This window comes from Opisthocomus hoazin, chromosome 4 (genome assembly GCF_030867145.1).
Source record: "Opisthocomus hoazin isolate bOpiHoa1 chromosome 4, bOpiHoa1.hap1, whole genome shotgun sequence".
Classification (NCBI taxonomy): Eukaryota; Metazoa; Chordata; class Aves; order Opisthocomiformes; family Opisthocomidae; genus Opisthocomus; species Opisthocomus hoazin.
This window is the reverse complement of record NC_134417.1, coordinates 59,030,911-59,051,050: the sequence shown is the minus strand read 5'-3', so window position 1 is coordinate 59,051,050 and position 20,140 is coordinate 59,030,911. Positions and strand designations below refer to the sequence as shown.

Sequence of the window (20,140 nt, the reverse complement as noted above, 5' to 3'; positions counted from 1 at the left end):
TGGAAAAGACTGCAATCATCTCATTTGCTAATGAAATATTTTTTTCACTACATTGCTCAGTTTTAAACACTTTATCCCATCTGGAGCTTTAGGATTTTCATCAACTTTTTAGAATGAAATTCTCAGTAATACAAATATTTCATCCGCTGTGCCAACAGGATTTTTTCCCTTTATAGATTAGAGAGGCGAGTCTATAAAAGTAAAATCAATTCAAAAGGAATTATACAATGTTGAGTCATATCTTTTCTGCAGAGCTGGGAATGATCCTTTGTCCTGCACACTGATGCCAACATGAATGTCTGTGGGAAGGAGGACAATGCATCATTAACAACAACAAAAAACCCAGGCAGTCAGTTGCTTTTTCGCTGCACAAATTACACTATCTGCAGAAATAACAGTATTAGAATTAAAAAAAAAAAAGGTGAAAGAATCTATTTCCACCATTGTCCTCTACTCACAAAACAGAAACACCAAATGACAGAAGATACCCACTTTGTACACTGTTCCTGTCCCTTTGTTGTTCGTTCTTTTATTAGGTAAAAAGATGATGTTTTCACCACAGAAGGTAAAAAGGAAGGAAAAAAAAAAAGAAAAGAAAGTTCATTTTATAGCTACAAGTCCATTCAAACAGTGCTCCACAGCTTATGGAATTAAGTGGAAATAAAAGAAAAAAATTCTTTTCTCTCAGAATGAGTTAAACATATAGTGTATCACATGATAAAAGGAGTAGAGATTGTAAAATACTAATTCTTCATTTTTTCTCTTCATGTATTCTGAAATGTATTACACAGATACAGGTATTCTAAGAACTAACATATAGGTCTGGATAGGTTTTAACCCCACTTCAAATGTTATTTTGTAACAGTTATAAAGGTTTATTTATCTTTAAACAAAACCAGCAGACATAAGAGTGTATTGTTGCTACGAGTTCCATCTGTTTCAATACATCTTCCAGGCATGCTTGTGAAGTAAGTTTGCACGTGCACAAATGTGTATGTTTTGGATACAGGTTTATTCAGAGGCAGCTTTAGCTTTGTACATTCAACTTCAGAGCAGGAATCTTCTGTTTATTGATTCATCACCTATGGAAATTCTAAATGTTTTAATAGGTGAATGTACCTATCTATCTATCTGTCTATTTACAGGCATGTGCCAATTAGGGAAACTCATCTCCAAATTTGGATTTCATGTTTCCAGTTTTAATCTTTTCCTCCACAACCTATTTGAGTTAAGAAAACAATATATCCTGAACTTTGGGAAGCTACAGATTTGCATCAAATTCCAAGTATCATAAAACCTTACGAAAATTGGACTGGAAGAGACCTTGAAATATCAGCTAAACTAGCCCATCCAAGTCCACCCTAAAAGAGGCTCAAGTATACCCTATGTTATCCTTGGAATACATTTTTTAGTTTCTTCTTAATATTCTCCAATATGAAAGATTCTACTGTCTCACATATTTTCCACTCCAGTGTTTCTTTTCTTAATGTAGAAAAAACCTATTTCCTAGTATCTAACACGAAACTGTCTTACAGCAATTTAATCTCCTTGTCTCTTGTCTTGTCTCGCATCAATACGAGAACACATTCTTCCCTTCCTCTTCAGGTACCTGAAAGATTGTCCTGTTTATAGTTTCCTTTTTTTCAGTAAAACAATCCAAATTCTTTCAATCCTTCTTTGTATGTCTTTTTTTTTCCTAGAATACTGGTAACTCCTGTTGCTCTCTTCTGAAGTTTCTCCTACTCGTTCATGCATGTCTTGGGGTGAGATGCCAGAATCTGAGATGCAGTCCGCATTCTAAGCATGCCATAGTAAATATTAGACAGTTGTTCTCTTTTCTCATCATTTTTACTTGCAACCTCAAAACAACCATGCAGGGTTGTATTTCAAAAATATCAGTATCCAAAGAGCAAAACTAATTATCCCAGGCATGCAATTTACTACATTTGATATAAGGCTTGACAATAGATAAACCCAGGTATGTGTGATCCCTGTTAACAGAACACTTAATAAAAGGATATTGCCTCAGAAGTGCCTGGCACAAGTCATCTGTTGTCATGAAGACTGTGTACGTGAGAAGGAAGTCATCCAGGAGAGTTTCTGCAGAGGAAGACAAAAAAGCCCAAGGCACAATGCATTAGCGAGAGATGGAAGAGAGTATCTACTTCTGTTAGTGTCCATGGCAGGAACAGGACACCCTCCCAAAAAAAAAAAAGGTTCAAAGCATACAGAATACAGAATACATCAAACAGTGAACCATATGTTGCCACTGCAGAGATCAGATCCTTTATTTAACAAGCGCATCCTCAGCTCTCAAAGAGCCAACAAGCACAAATATCCACAAAACAAGCCACAGTTCAGGAGTCAGTAAGAAAGAGTCCTCATCACAAACACCACCGTCCTGGTTGGCGCTGCTGCATGCAAAGCAACCCTTCCACCAGGTAAGTTGTTCTGGAAATTCAGAAGAAAAGCTTTTAGTATCAGGAGAGGGAATACTGTGATTGGCATGTACTGTGATTAACATCTACACACAGTAGTTGAGAACCATGAAATAAATATACTTTCAAAACTTTGGCTGGTTAGTCTTGTGGGCATCACTGTAAGTGCTCAGAAGCTTTCTCTAAGGTTTATTTAATTACACTGTGGAAGGTTTTTTTCACCACGTGGTTTCTATCAGTGTTGCAAAAACAGGCTGAAGATACTTGCCAACAGACCTTCTCTACCCACTGCAGCACCTCAAGTTGTCGGGACGAACGGCACTGCCAGCTCAGACCTCAGCAGAACTTTCTCATTCCTCACTCCCATGCCACACTATTTTTAGGATTTTTCCGAACCTTTACCGCACACAGCAGGAGGCTGAAAGGACTGGGTTTGCTCTAGGATGAGAGGGCTTGGGGTAATCTTACGGCGGTCTTCAATAACTCAATGGCAGAGTAGACATAAGACCAAGCCAGACTTTTCCTGGAGGTTTGCAGCAAAATGATTAGCCGCAACCATCAGAGATAGCAACAAAGGAAAATTTGTCTAGATACAAGGGATTTTTTTTTTTTTTTTTTTTTTTTTTCCCCCTCCTGTGAGGAGGGTCAACCACTGGGACAGGTTGCCTAGACAGACTGCAAAATCTCCAACATCAGGTATATTCAGGGCTTGCCTGGGACAAAGCTCTGAGCATCCTGATCTCACTGGACCTGCTTCGAGCAGGGGCTGGACCAGATGCCTTCACAGATGCCTTCCAACCGAAATTATTCCACAATTCTTAAACAAATTTGCTTCCAATTTTAGTAAACTACTCCTATATGATGTGTGATCTAGGAATGAATTTGTATTTGGTTCACAAACAACAATACCTTTAGTTTTCTGCAAACACAAAGGAGAATTATATTGGTCTTCCTAACCCCAAAAGCAAAATCTCTGTTTGGTTTTTTGGTTTTGTTTTTTCTTCCCAAAATGGTAAGATTTTCTTCAAGTTTTGAGGAGTTCCTGTTCTTTTTCCCTATTTCTTTGAATTCCAGCAGATATACTGTGTTCTCTTGAACAAGAAAATAGGTTTGCACCACCTGCTTTATCAGATAAGAACAGGAACATGGACAGAGGCTGAACAATCATGGAAAACATTTGGTTATATTGCAGAGCGAAAAATACTTTACCAGTAGAACTAGTTGTTACCTGTTAGTACTAATTACTCAGTTGTGATTTAAACAGTGGATTTACAACTGCAAAGACTAAGGGCGAAACCATACCTCACATGAGAAGGATATAGCTGAGCCCTGATTTCTGTATCCTGATTTTCCCACTATTTCTTTGTGATCTGTTCCAGTCCAAGCTAGTGCTTGTGTACGAGTGTGCATCTGAGAGCACCCAGCAGCTTTTCATGCCAAGGCTGCAAATTCACAATAACTTAGACCAATTTCAGTTACAGCTGCCTTGGACCTCCTTGTCAGTAAATTATTGACCCCATAGCTGCGGTGCAGGATGGCAGTAAGAATTCAGCCATGTATCATTCAAAGCCAGGTATTATGTGGATATCACATGGATGGACAGCTAATGACATCCCACCCCGTGAGCACGGGATTCAAAATACTTCCATTGTCTTTGGAAAAAAAAATAAATCTAGCTAGATCAATGCATTTCACACAGTCGGTCTAGAAAGAGTCCTGATCTAAAGATGCATAGCTAAAACCTCTTGCATTCAGAAATGAAACAATTAAATTCTTTATATTTCACCAACATTGTTAAAAACGGTGGAAAGTATTATCTCTGCATAAAAAGAATATTTTGTCTCAGTCAATGAAAAGACTTTGTGAACAGCTTGTTCCCTATCTGAAAGGTCATCTTTCATTCTGTTGCACATCTTTTGGATGATACAATGCAGCTATTAAAGTTGGAGGTTTCAAACATTTATTTGGAAACAGCTGATCTTGGAGGCAACAACCAAATTTTAGTTCTTCACTAAACTATGGGACTGCGCAGTGATTCTCATGAAGTCAGAGACATTTACAACAGATTTTTTCCCCGAACTTTCTACCCTGTATAGGCGATATCCGAGTTTCAGCAACACTTAGTGATGTGTTCAGAAAAGAAATTAAGTACCAGCTGAAGCAAAACTGCAATGCTTGTCAATGAACTTCTGCCATTATTCAAAATACTGTGACTTTACCGTACTAATCGGTGTTAAAATACCAACTTTTAAGTTTATTTTTATTACCTGATCACCTATTTTCCAGATAGGTTCAATTCTTCCAGCATCCCAAAGTGTTGGGGTGGGAAGAAAGGCTGGTTTTGCTATGATTTGAGGTTGTTGCTTTTCTGCTTAAACTTTCTCCAAGAACTATGCTAAAGATATTGCTAATGCAATTCTCTCAAAATAAAAAAAAAAAAAGTGAAGAGAAGGTTACATCGGTTCAGATAACTCACAACGACTTTTAAGCCCTCTGTTCACCTCCCTCTCTCTGCACGCTCAGTCATACATCCATCTATATTCATAGTCTCTGGCTTCTGAGGAAAACAAGGTATATGACTCAGCCAACTCAGTCGCACATATGTATACATAGTGCTTTCCTTTTTCCTTCTAAATGCAGAGAAAATTCTAAGACGAAGAAAAATTCATAAATTATGACAACAATAGCTTGTATATAGGGTTGATCTCTTCAAATTGCCTCTCAGTTTGTTTAGAAATTTAAACTCTAGAGGAATGTAAGCACTGAAAGTGCTTTTCCTAGATTAAATATCTATTACCAGACGTCACCTGAAGACATTACAATAATATTCATATTTTAAAATGGCTGCACCAGCTTGTAGGTATTTTCCTGAAGTCCTACTGTTCACTAGAACTATCTTTTGTATTTTCTGCCCCGTAATTTAAAATCCAGAATGGTTTTTCATGCCACAGCAAGGACACAAAACCTGAGGGTGTACTGATTGTTCAAAAAAAATTTGTTCAAAACAAACAACTGCACACTTCTCAGACACTTTTGGACATTTATATATGTCCACAAATAATTATTTGCTCATCTTAACCTGCAAACAGAGAGAGAGAGGCTAAGCACAAGAGAATTTATTCACAGCAAGTTTTTCATTCTGTTTCTAAAGGCCACTAAGAGCAGTAAATCTGAATGAGAAAGGGCTCTAAGTGCACAAGTTGGGATGATAATTATGAACAGAAGTCTTTCTGGTTTTTTTTCTGTTTAGTCACAGTTCTTTTAAGAGTTTTTTTTTAAAAAAAGGCAATTCCAGTGAAATTTTTAATTATTTGCAGTGCACCATACCCCCACTCAGAATGGCAGTGAAATGCATACCTCTGCTTTTAAATTTTACTCTGTGTCCCAGTTTCTAAATTTATGACCATTTTCCACATTATTATCATATACTTTTTTTTTTTGGTATATGTAGCAAACAGGGAGAAAAAAATGCACAGTAATAGTTGGAAAAGAAGAACTCCCATTGGAAGGGAAGTGTGCAAAAGCCTGGGATGCTATGCTATTTTGGTTTTTAATTTCTCTTCTTCATGAATTTTTTATTTAACCATTTTCTTCTAGCCATCAATCTAATTTTTCTTTGTTCCTCACAATTTTCCTTTATTTGGCTAAGCAATTATTCCAAAGTATGCAGTTAGCTTGCAGCTACAGAATGTTTCATTTCAAAGACAATTTCAAGCATTTTAAAGCTTCATTAAGACATGCAACAGAGCCAGCACGAGTTCAGTGGGCAAGTACTGTAGGCATAAAAATAATAAAGAAGCAGGCGCTGTGCTTGTTCGTTATTAAATAATCAAGCCACACCAGCTTCTCCCAAGACAGTTTTTCATGGTCTCTGCATGTGTCCTCCTTTCCCCAGGTGAAATCGGGCAGCGTGGACACCAGCTTCACTGGGAACAGTTAGTATCACTCTTCCCATTTTTCTGCAATATAAAAGTCCATTTGCAAGATAACATTCAGAGTGGCTGAGGGATGGCAAAAGCAGGATATAGACACAGGATGTTCTCACACACGTGAATTACCCAGGGAACATTTGCTTTCAGCTGGTAAATAAAGGATCCAGCAATACGTCTACATGAGAAGTTGCAACTGTATTGCTCGTGAGGTGATAACAGCCAACGGCAACGATGGTGTATTTGGTGGGGAAGGGGGATCTCTTGTCTCAGAGACAATGAATGGTCACATATGTGGATAAACACCACATCATATATTCCCCACGTACTTCAAAAATCAGAGGGTTCCCTGCTGCTTCACACGTGCCCGCTTACCTCTCTAACCAGACCAGACCGAGGGCAACTCTACAAATATTAACTCAACGTGATGGCACAATTGTAAATGCCAGGAGGGTAGAATGGGTTTCTCACGTGGGTTTACACACCAAATTTGATTTTTCAATGGTTTCTTTTCTCCCTTCTCCACCCTTTTCTCTAGGCAGGGTATCAATTACCAAGACTTGGGACAGAAACGAATACAGATCTATAGCCAGAAATCACCCATGATGCACATTTAACAAATCAGGACAGGCAGTACACTTCATGGTGTTGCCATGTCTAACACCTGTAAGCTCTTCTCAAATTTCGGCATTTTCTTAAACTACCACAGTGGTACAAATCATCAGTGGAGCAGTTTCACGTTAGCACATAAACACGAAAACAGACTTTATCTAAAGGAAATGCCTTTGTCAAATAGAGTAAAAGTTAAATTGTATTTCTTAAATACATTTGAGGACAGTTTTTAAAAAGCAAATATTTCAGTTTAGCTATCATGTAGAATGAGTAAAGAAGGAAAAGTAGGGAAATATTCCAGTATTACAGATAAATACACCTCTCTATCTACACACCTAGCATTTTGTATGTCCACATACTATTTACTAGTATGCATTTGCACCAATCAGTGTCTTTACACCATCACAGCTAAAACAATATTGTATACACACTTCCATTACAAACACCTTCAATAGCTCTAACTGTATTCAGAATACACCTATTGCTCTACTGCTAATATTAGACACCCTGTCCAGCTAAGCCACATGTAATTATTCTTAATGCCAGCCCTGAGTCATTAATCCCTTTATACCCACAAGAAGAGATAACTTGAAGACAAATGCCAGTTTGTCCTGGTTTTCTGATCACCCTCTTACATCCTGAATAATTTTTGGTTTGCTGCTTCTCAGTGGCTACCAACAAAAAAGAAAAATTGGTGACAAATAAGCCAAACAAGTCCTCCTACTTTCAGTGATGAACTGTGACTGCTGAGATGACAAGAGCCATTCTCTTTTTCATATTGGACTTGACAGAGCAACTTTTCAGACCCTGTTCTTGCCGGTCTATAGCATTTCTGTTTCTGTGTTCTTTCCACTCTATTACATGCTTATTTAAATATTAAGAAAAAATAAAGCTATGGAAAAGATGGTGACCAACAGGATTTTAAATATGCAATGCATATTTTTTTTATAATTACACGGTTTACAAAAGGTAACTTCCTTCTATACAGAGGAGTATAAGCATATAGACTGTGCATATAGACTCTACATTTCTTTATCTGCATATCGTCTACGTCACGTGCCGTTAGCTGGGGAGAGTACTGATAGTGAAAACTGTTACAGTGCAAAGAAAAACAAGTAATCTGTTTGTTTGGTTTTTAAACTTATCACTATTCTGAACCCAAATCTCCTCCACGTCGCACTGTACAAATCCATTGTGAATGGCTGTGCAAGAATTGCAGAAAGATTTAAGGGTCTTTCAGACTTGTATTCCACACTAAATCGGCTTATAGGAAAATACAGATAAAGTACTAGAATGCAAGTCTTTTTCCACTTTATGCAAAGTAGCTATTCAGCTTTCTCCAAGGATTTCCTGGAGGAGGCTAAACCTGTACGGAGAGTGAAAAAAAAGGAAACAAAAAAAAAAAGATTGCCCAAATGAACAAGCCACTGGAATTCACAGTTAACTTGTAGGTTAAAACTACTCTTATAGCAATTTTGTAGTATCAGCCTGGCAACGTTTACTCATGTTCTGGTTTTCACTATGAGTATGAGAGAATTCAACTGAGTAAAAGGATGAAAACTCACATACTGAATTAAAAATATTACTCTCTAAACTCTCTGCTTTACAAGCCAAGGGAATCAGTAAATGCCCTTGCAACTCAATTTATCTTTCAGAAGCATACCAAATAGCAGGAGATCATAAGATCTTCTTCAGTTAGAACCCAAATACAATGCACCGGTGGGCAGCGTGTAGGAACTCCAGCAGCATGAAATGTGAATGGGGGTTACACACACATTTTTCAAACATCAGTGCAAACTCCGAGTTCTGTGCAGTAATGAGACCTCTTTGGAGTTGTGGGGGATTTTCCGTGGGAAGGATGTGTTGAGAAAGACAACGACAGAGACAGAAATAAACATATTTTAGACAACACACACCAAATTCTAAAACTCTTTAGCTTCTTTACCTATGCCATTTCCCATTTGTGATTATGGCAAAGACGATGGGATGTCTACACGGTCAGCTCCTGACATCCGCTTATGTTAATACACTTACCAGCATTAGCCAGAATTCTGAATTTAAAAATTGCCAACAACTTCAAAATTTGCTCTCATTTACATTCACTGCGTCATCCCTACCTCACATGACCAGCCACTGCTCTTTAACATTTAGTGAGGCTCATCCTTCAGAGCACATTTGGGGGGAAAAAAAAACAAAACCAACTGATCGTTTGGGGTTCTTATCCTCCTGTGCATGACTGAAAAGCTGTGCTCAGTAATGTTAATGCATCTTATGACCTGAAAGCACATACTGGAAATAATTTTTTTAATGAAAATTTTCACTGATGGGGTTAGAAATACCGTAGCTGCTCAGAAATAGTTAAAACTTGCATTTCTCACAATCATCAGGAAAAGCAGCCCAATGAGATGGGGTTACAGCTGGGCAAACAGACAGATGAGCTCCCTGTGCCTGAGTAAAATGGATGCTGATTACTTACTATTCTATAGGGAATTGACATTTTTTGCTATTTTAAATATTCACTCACTGAGTTCAAATTAAACTAAATGAGGGCTACAGCACAGCCTCTGAAAAGCTCTTAAGCTTGATAAATTCTTGTCATCCCTCTTGCTCCTTTCTGTAAAATAAGAAAAGTTATAAACATACCTCAAGGCAGACATTGCTACATATAGAATTTATGCGTGTTTTCGTTCATATAATGCTATGCAATGCTCTGAAACCTTTCAGCAATGCAAATGCATGTCCAGCCAGTAGCAGCTGTAATCAGAAAATTGCTTGTTCTGCAGAAACGGAAAAATGATTTGAGGGCAACTCTTTTCAAAGATAAGAGTTTCTCAATAATCTGTAAATCCACAGCAATTTACTAAAAATGTCAGGAAGCGTCCGAGTACAAACAGTAAATGCAAACTGCTATCATTACTATCTGATCTAGCAAGGTATTGTTCTCATCTCAGAGGGTGCTGAGTGGTCCTGGATCTCTCTTGCATTCAGCAGATGGCAAAGGTGCTCAGGACCTTGTGGGATTAGCCCTTAATCCAAAAATCAAATCCTCTAGAAATGCTACGCCACCATGGACACAGCATGAAGCAAAAAATGAAAATTACGTTGAAAAAGAAAGGTCAATGGAAAAAAGGACATCGATATATAATTTGCTGCTAATGTATTAAAACAATTATAGTAGTTATGTCATCTAACCACCAAAGCACCAAGAAATCAATGCACAAAGGAATAAAGAGCAATCCATTTATTTCTGGTATTACGTTAGAAAAAGAAAATACATAAGGGCAAGATATTTAACCTGTACAAGCAGAATTTTTATTAAAGCACAAAAATCAGAACTAGGAATAATTTCTAAGGTCATCTCCCAGATATTGCTGGCAGTATTTTAACATCTGCAGAATGAATCAAACACATTCTGTCTGGTAAGGTCAAAGATCCTCCTAAAGTTGCATTCCAGTTGCCGCTATCACATGTTTTGGAGTAGTTTCATATTTTGTTTGAGGGACAAAAAGCCCTGAAACCGCAGGCAGAGAGCAAATGTCAAACTTGTCTAGCTTTAATGAGACACTAATTTTTCCACATAGAAATCTGAAGCTCTCTTATCTTCCCCAGGTAGGAGGAAGCCCTGGTGACTAAAGCGCAGCTATAATGGTCAGGGTTATTTGAAATTATTGGACAAATCTGCTATGCCTGATACATTTTGAAGTATTAGAAATATGGCCTATAGCAGTCACCCTAAGATATTGCTGCTTTTTGTTAAAAAACGCCCTTGACTACTGCAACTAAAACACTCAAACTTTCCATGCAGTGAAACTTCACTTGACAGTAAACTGAAATATATCAAAGCACAAGTGAAGTCCTCACATAAGCCTCACTGCAAAAAGCAGCCACTTCTTGTTCGCATCAGGCATCTCCCAAAGTACTATAGGAGAAAAACCCATCCTCTCTTTCCATCGATTGTTTAAAATACGCCAGCCAGGCCAGAATCGCCTCGAGCAGCAGGATGGAGGATGAAAGATTCAATGGCTCCGTTTCACCCTCCTGCCCGGGGTGCGGCTGCCTTACAGGGCAGAGGAGATGGGCACGCAGCAGTAGCAGCCCAGTGTGCTGCTCTGCCCTTGACGGTTTCCACCCGCAGCAAGCACACTGCCTGACACCCCAGGCACCAGCCGCTCTCCGTGAAACTCATACAAGCAAGTGCAAGGCAAGTTTCTACTCTTCTGCTTCTGTTTTGCACCTGGACTTCTTTGCATTCCAGCCACCACCCTCTTCTCCAGGCACCCAAAGAGACACAACGCTCTCCAGTCTCCAGACCCCTCAATGACATGACTTCCAGGTGCCACTGAGAGCTGCCACCGCCTCAGCGGGGCCACTCGGACCTTTGGTTGCCTGGTGGCAGCACAGTCGGCGCACACAGCCGTGTTGCAGCAACAGACAGCAGCGCACGCGCTGCATCACCTGCCCCCTCTGCCAACGCAAGCTCGCTCCTACGAAGTGGGAGCTTGAAGGTGCTCATGGCTGCTCGAGCCTTTCCCTGGGTCCACAAGCTCAGCACACGTTTGATTCTAAAGGCAAATTTAAAATTAGACTAGACATTCAACTTTCAGAAAGTTAATATAAAGGAAGATGTACTTCATTCTTTTCACCTTTGCTGTCCAACACTCGTATGGCACTGAAGAAGAACCAAGTTTCAAGCTTAGCATGTCTTTCTCATCGCTGAATGTGAAAATCTACTCCTAGGAAATCGTAGTCTTCAAATCCAATATTATATGTAAATACAAAAATACCATTACATCTTCAAAAAAAGAACGCAAGTTCCTCATTTCTCGGTCTTCAACTTGAGATAGTTTAAAAGAGCTTATTTTTCAGTGACATATTGAGAACATGAACCAAATTTTCTGTTTAAAACATAAAAATAACATCTTTAGATATATTAAATAAAAACTTCATTGGTATTATTTTCAAATAAGTTAAGACTATTAGCCAAAAAAGTTTTAACTTCCATACCTAATGAAAGGCTCCAAAATCCACTGTATCTGGGCAATATCCAGTCCAGCAGATTACGATGACTACAGTATAGTGACCTGGTACATAATATGGACAAAGGACAGGTCAATGGCACATGACAATGCCACATCTAAAGCTCTGCAGGTCAGGTGCAATGCGTAGACTTCAGTGTGCAGTGTTATCTCCATCACCTGCTGCTAACTGCTTTCCACACCAACCTGAGGGACAGGTCCCTTAAGGGAACAGAAGTGTATGGATCCGCACTGTGTATTTTTAAAAGCATTTAGCAAGAAGCTTTGATCTATTATTTTTCCCCTGCAAAGCAGCAAGGGGAAATTTCTTTGTGCTTCATCCTGAGGAAGGAGATATAAGCAGAATCATGTTTGCCCCTGGGAGACAAATTATCATAAATATGCTAAGCAGCGCAAGCTCCCCAACATGTGGCACTGGAGCACGTGCGGCAAGCGTCTCTTCAGGGAAGCCTAGCACGACAAAGCCTCCACTGGCAAAATGCTCCTGGCTTCTGTAGATTTGGCAGCGCTGCCTACAAAGGGAATGATGGCATTTTCATCTTAGCAAGAGCTGTTGGATTTGGACTCAACCTGTGCATAAGATGGCAATAACACGTAGACTGAGGTATGGACCACACACTTCCTCCAGCACGTGAAAGAGCAATGCATTGGGTCAAGTGGTGCGACGCTTTCAGTGTATTGGGTCGCACAGGCTAGGTTAGGGTCTTGCACATGCAGCTGTGTCCCACCGTCCTGTAACCTAAAAAAGAGCGACTCACTTGCCAACATCTTCTGACAGAGGGAGGAAAAAGGCCCAGCAAAGGAGTTGCATGGCTGGGATGTGTTGCAGGCTCTGCTGGGCCAGGGGTGAGGAAGCAGGGGGGAATATATCTTGCAAACCCCACAGGAGACCCAGACTGGCATTAGCACGCTGCAATCTCACTGCAGCGCTGAAGGATGCCGCTTCCAGCATTTTGCCCCAGGGTGGGGCACTTCAGGCCGATGGGCACACACTTCCCTGATACCTCTGAAATAACTTCTGTGGTATCTAAACACCTACAACACACAGCAGAGGCTTCCTTGTACTGGGAGAGGGATGGCAGGAGGGACATGACACCCAAAAGAACCCAAAAACTAAACAGGGCCATACTTGCATCTCACATTTCTCACAACTGCCTTCCTCCCCACTCCCCGAGGCAGCGAAACACGGCTTCACGGTGTAAAATCAGAACAATGAGCACCAGAGCACTCATAAGGCAGCTGCATTTTGATTCCTCATGTGGTGAATGGGCTCAAAAAATACCTGATGAGTTTCATGATGGTGGAGTTAAAACACAATGTTACGTTAATTGTAACTTATTTACATGATATATGTCCTTAAATTACGAACCTGAAATTGTACTTGCTATATACCGAGACATCCAAATCATTCCAATTTCAGGTTAATATGTAATTAAAGACAGCTTTTCTTCTTATTATTGCAACTAAATGGAAGACAGCAATAAAAAAAATGCCTTGTACATAGTCTGTGTATGTATTAAGAACATCTAACAGCTTCAAACTATCGGGTTTGTCAGTACAAGCCTATACTGACAGCAGAATGAAAGAAATAACAAAGGTTTTTGCTTGCACAGTTTAAAGATCATAGAAGGGTAAAACACGGGGAACAGGCATTATCTGGAGCTCAGCTGCTTGTGAGTATTAAAATACCTGCATGGGCACATTTCCCTGTGGCAGCAGAACTGTGTTCTTGTGCAAGGACCTTTGGCTGCTTGCAATCCAAGTAGTTCCATGTTACACTTTTGAGAAAGAATGCCTTTATTCTGGTAATTTTCAAACTATTTTCACTTATCGGAGAACTCAGCGTTCGATCCTTGATTCAGCTGTACCATAATTACTCTGGGATTTTATTTGATGGCCTCACTTATTTCAGCTAAATAAGACAGGGATATTAAGCAATTACTGGTTGAAAGCCCAGTTGGGTAATTTTCTAAAGGTATCTATTCCCTTTTGCCATTATTTCAGATTTTTAGTGCTATTTATTGATTTAGTCACATAAAATACACCCAGAACACAACTCTCAGACAGGTATAACTTTGGACTGGTACAGCCCAGCTTTCTTCTTTTGTATGTTTCTTTTCCAGGTCTTACGGGATACTGTATCTTTCATGCACTAATTGGAAAACATCTAATGGAAGAGATGCATTCTGTACCTTGCAGAAATTGTTCACGTTTTACCTCTTCATCAACGCTGCCACCGGACTTCCATGAGGCACAGAGGGATCTCCTTGGATGAGATGTAAACCCTACCTTTCTGCACAAACATACCTGAATCTGACACGGTGTTTAGGATAAAGGTAAAAATCGTGAACCGCACTAGCAGATAGGATACTGTATTAAACTGGGTCTCTTGGCTCATCTGCTCCATGACCATGTTTCACCACTACGCATAACAACACCTGGCCGTGACTAGCGCTTGCTGCCATCTTTCATTTCTACAGCTCATTTTCACCGTAAGTGCCAGCACAGTTTTTATAAAATGTGCTTTACTTTTCCAGTGTGCCGAGAAAGGGAGGCAGACACGGTCTCAGCAGAGGCAGGAGGTACCTGCCAAGGCTGAGAGTACAAACCCAGTGTCCTCACCCCCATTCTGCCCGTCTCTCTGCAGCCCCATGCAGACCATAGCAGCACATTTGGCCTCCCGCCAGTGAGGCCAGCATCACCAGATGTGACATTCAGATGGTAATCCCACTGTAAATCACCTTTCCCTATCAAATTTCCAAACCCTCTTCAAATTAAAATAGGCTAAGAACAGCATACTTTCTACTTCAGTATTACTTCTTCTTTCTTGTTCCCCAAAGGAAATGGCTTTTGCAACCGAACTGTCTGTCCGACTTTCTGTCAGTCTTGTTCTCCCTTGCCTCTGTAACCTTTGAATCTGTTGACAAATTTCAACCAAATCTGAGACTGGGCAGCAAATTCTCAAAGACACTATGTTCCTGTAAGTAATGGGAGTGAGTGCATCTGTAGAAGAGAGACAAATTATTGTCTCACTAAAGTAAAGGCTGCCATTAAGCACGGCTACTTTTGCAGACATAAAATAACTCACGCAAAGGAGATTTAGTGATAGCACCTCAAGCTGCCGCTGGTGAGACTGGGGTTTTTTGATTAAACGATACAATCTCAAACACTGGTACTACCAGCATCACTGAGATATCCTCCTTATTTAGAATTCTGCAAACTGTGTCCATCCCCAGTTTCTCTAACAAGGCTTCCTGTCACTGTTGTTCCCATCTCTCTGCTGCACCTTCTCTTAGCGGACCCTATAAATTCCCAGGGCAGAGCATTGTCTCTTACTTTGTGTTTGCATAGTAGAAGTCACAGACACAGCGGCTTCTGAATGCCTGTTTACATGTAAAATGGTAACACGTTACCTTTCTGCATTTGTTCCTGCAAATAAGTTTCTTCTCATTAAACTGCTTTGCTTATTCAGATAGTCATTAAGGCCAATTATAAAATAGCATTTTTAATTTTTTTTCTTACCAAGAAGCAGTATCCTTTCTATATCATCCCCGGCTAGTCTATGGAAAATCATCAATTACGTGATGACAGTCTCAGGCTGCAATCACTTGTCCATGGCTGCAGCCCAGTAGACACTCCTGCTGGGTGTAACACTACCTATAGCTTCTTTCAGATTACAAAACAGTGAGCACGTATTTATTTTTACTAAAGAGTGCCTGTTAGAGAAGGTAGCAAAGCATCTTAAAGGAAGACTCTGAGGATTACGTACCACTCTTCAGCTAGGTAAATACTTCCTATATAAGACCATATATTTAAAATCAATTTTACAAATCAGTTTTTAGAAACACATCACCGATTACAGTAAATATATGGGAGCTGGAATAAATTCCATTAGGAGCTGCTGCTTTAAAGACACAGCAGCCCACATCCCAGAAGCACAATGAAGTACAATATGCAAGCTCATTTAATCACTGTATGCAATTACAAGAAGGAATAAATCATCACACACATGCCTATGTCTGAATTTTAAAAAGTAAATAAATCATGAATAGTCAAGCCAAACGCTGTGAATATCTGGATTCACAGATTAGCAGGGGCAGCGGTGCATTCAGTTCCCATTTGAAATGAGAGTATCCAAAAACTATTAACAACATCTAATTATTTAAGATAAATACAAAAAGCTGTCTCTTTTTGTTCAGTTTGGTGCTTGATCATACAGAGCGGTCATCCTCTGCAGCAGGAAACACAAAATCCTGACAAACATTGACCTCAACGGAGCTTGTATACGGTCTAATAACAGACTTTACTGGTCTCTCTGTCCTGATTCTTACCCAGGACTCCCCTAAGCCACAGGGGTTCAGAAGAGGAGCTGGCACTCTGGCTAACACTATGCATAGCAGCACTTTGGGCAACAGCTCCTGCCCTTTGCTGTAAAATCCCTCATCCCAGACTTCCATGACCATACCCTCTAGGAGGATCTGAATGCTCTCCATTTGTCCAGAAAACCCAATACAGCAGTTTCTTGCAAAGCTGATGACATTTTCATGCTTTTCAGCCACTTTTAGAAAATTGTTATTAAAGACTTATCATTCTTTGTAATCAAGAACATAGTTGTAACTTCCCAAATTGCAATTTACTAATCTTGATTCCCTGAACAAATTTCCAATACTTTCAACTGAGACGTTAAATCAAACGCCCTACGGCCCATCTCCACGTCAAAACCCTCACCCAGCAGGGAGATCAGATTCACATTAACACTAGCAGAATCTGTATGCACACATCAAAGAAAAAAAAAAAACTGTTCAAAATATTTACACAAGCAACCCATAAGATGTTGCAAAACTTTCACCTAGAGAAAGGGGCCATCACACTGGAGACCATAACAAAATTTGCCCTAACCCAGTGACACCGCACCAGGATAGACCTCAGAAAAATGCTTTCTTGCTGCTTTGCAATAGAAAAGAAATATTTGGGAGAGTACTGAAGGTCTGGGGAACACATGAGAGAAGCCCAGCTTCAGCTGGCAGAGACCCTCCCCTGCCTACAGGTTTAGACTTGGCGTGCCCAACATGCCCAGGTTTCCCAACTGAGGACCCACATCCCAAGATCTGCATGTGTGTGCTTTGGGGCTTGGCCAGAAGGAGACCAAGGAGGGAGAAGACAGCGTCCCTTTGCTCCCCAGGCCCTGCTGGGGAGGACATTCCTTCTCTGGGCCAGGGAAGGGGGAGAGGACAGCAAGGAGCCTGCAGAACGGCCAGGGCTGCTTCCTCGCAGCCAGGCTGGGCTCGGGCAGGCCAGAGGTCTGCGTCTGTTTGCCCATCCTAAGAATTACCGAGTCGCCCCTGTGCAGCTTCTTTGCTTGTGCCCGCACAGCTGGAGGCAGAGGTGAGGAGGTGTTTCAGTGGCTGGGACACGGAGGGGTGCATGCGTGTCTGCTGAATTTCTAAATCATCCAGTTGTTGCGACTGCCTGCCGGCACAATCCAGGATGGAAATTTTCCACTTGCCCGTTACAGAGTTATCTCTACAGACAGCAATGCAACAGTCAGACGAGAAGCTGTAGTCACCTTAATAAGCAAATTGCACTTGCCTGCTACTGGTGGTTTCCATGCTTTGGGGCAATGCTGCACCCTCACTGCTGCTTTAAGACTTCGAATGAAAACCCCTTGACAACAGGGATCTGACAAATGCTATTTGTTTGTGGTTGTTTTTCGCTGTTGTTTGTTTGCTTCCAGCTTGTGGCTGTGCACCCCCCATGATCTACTAACAGTAACAACAAACAAAATCCCACAGACAAGGCTCCTATCGGGGCGGGGAACGACACCCAACAATGGTTTCATTATTGTATTGATGCCGGAGCTCTGAATCCACCACTGGCAAAGAACAAAACCAGTAGCTGGCTTTCTGTTTTTAGCTGCAGTGGTTCCTAGAGGGAGGCCAACCAGCCCTAAATCCTAAGAAATGGGGGTGGGGAGGGTTAAAGAAAGGCTGCTTGGGGAATTGGTAGAGCCTTGTGCGCAGGAGGAGGAGGAGGGATAATGGCAGAAGGGGGATGCAGGGTGCAGAAAAAAATGGAAAGAAATTGAAAAGCAATAGAAGGTGAGGTATAAAGGCCTCTAGCAGTCCCAGGTCAGACAGCATGTTTTCTCCATGATTACCTCCCTGATTCTGGCAATTTATATCTCCATCAAAACTCAAGTTCAAGCAAAGGAATAAAATCCCAATTCATCCCAAATGCTGTCACAAGAAAGCCTAAGTTTTTTTATTATTAGCTGCCATCAAAATTAGATTCATCAACGCTGCCACTTTATTTACATTAATCTATTTTCCCCATCCTCCCACCCCAGAATTTTTTTTGCACTCAGTGTCCTTGAAAACAAGCCATCACATTTTCACTTCAGAGAAAGAGTACTGATTTGGTTTTGGAAGGATCACACAAGCATTTGTGAACTGAGACAAGGTCATCTCATGATCTCAGCCTGGCTCAGGAGATGACGACGTGAGCTGCTGCCACAGCTACAACTCACATTGGTATTTTTCACCTTGTCTAAACGACGGGACAAGCAATTTACTTTATTGCCGTAACTGATGCTATTCCGAAAAGCTTTTTCTGCCAGAACCAGCTATACTCCTTGAGGGTAACTGACATCTCACGAGAAACCTTTGGCTGTCAAAGTGGTGTAATTCTACTCCTACTTCAATCTCTGAAAGGATCTAAATTGACTTTAAAAAAAAAAAGGATTGTCTCCAATGCCAACCGCATAGAGTCTCCTAAAAGGCGTTACATACACCAACTGATAGCAAACTGGATCAAGCCTTTCCTTCTAAAAAAGTAACAGCAATTTAAAGCCTGAATTATGAGCTTACCAACTGCAGTTAATGCACAAAGCTGCTGAATTCATGCCAAGCACATTCTGCTCCACTATCTCCTTTTTAGACAGGTACCTCCGCTCTCACAAAAGTATTCCTACTACAACTATCTATTCCTACATCCCACCACCGATCTCCTGACTTGCCCACTAAAACCAAAACCCAGCAAGATAACATAAGGTATGGCAGAATCCCCCACCGGCCTCATCCATCACACAGCGCATCTGGCCTTCAGCAGCTGCTGCCACTGCTGCTCTTTCCCCTGTTTTTGTTGGGCCTGATAAAGAAGGTAGCAGCCAACATTAGAGCAAGGCAGAGCCGAGCTCTGCTGCACTTCATAACCCGGAGCGTGTTAGCCTGACTGTGGCTTTGGCAAACTGGTGCCTTCTCAAGCAACTGCATTTATTCAACTACACAGCAAGCAGATGCGTTTGGTGCTGTGATGCAGCTCAGGCTTGGCGGCTATTATGGGAGCTCTTAAGAGCCCGCAGAAAGCGTCATCAGGCACTATGTGCCAGGAAACAGGCAGATATCTATTCCAATTAATAGTTCACAAATAGGTCTTGGGTTGTGGTTCTTTGTTCTTAATTTCCCTGGGTGTCCTCTGAGCACAGGGATTTACAGAAAATAGTAAGATGGGAAATAAAACGACAGCATCAGCACACTATACAACAAGTATCACCTAACGGTAGTAACAGGCAGCACGACAGGGAGCTTAGTAAAGATAACCGTAGTTTTGCTATAGCCACAACCAGCCCCGCTCCCGCTCACAAAAAGACCGAGGCTCCTACTTCCATAATACCATGAAACCGTTTGAACTCAGAGCATGTTAAGAAGGATTGCGGGGGCAGGAGGAATTAACAGCATGAGAGTAAATTTAGTTCACAAGGGGAAAAAAGCAGCTTTGAATAACAGATTTCTTTCAGATTCTTCATACACAACCTCAAAGCACAGGTTCTTCAGTGAATCCATCCTTCCACCCTGTGGGCAGGGAATGAACACTCTCTTTGTATTCCTCAAAAAATGTTAATCTCACAAAAAAATCATTGTATTATAGAAACTTTGAGCACTGGAAACACTGGAATTCAAACCCTGAAGACAGTGAGTGAACTGTATTCCTGGACTCAAAGATGCAGCAAGCATGTCAAGATACAGTTTTATGTTTTCAGCATTCTCACATAAAAACTGCCCTATCCTGCGAAAGCTTCCCTCCAAAAAAAATCTGAATTTCAGAGCACCGTGTCTGAGTTTTATAA

At 40.8% G+C, this 20,140-nt stretch overlaps 1 protein-coding gene across 1 annotated transcript in view; it reads right to left on the bottom strand.

Annotated features, from left to right (window-relative positions):
* The window catches only part of RAPGEF5 (Rap guanine nucleotide exchange factor 5), a 166,050-nt gene that overhangs the window by 35,978 nt on the left and 109,932 nt on the right, over nucleotides 1-20,140 (bottom strand). The window contains exon 12 of the mRNA XM_075419178.1: nucleotides 2,022-2,100. Coding sequence (XP_075275293.1) covers nucleotides 2,022-2,100 — 79 coding nt within the window. The remainder of the gene's footprint in view (nucleotides 1-2,021; nucleotides 2,101-20,140) is intronic.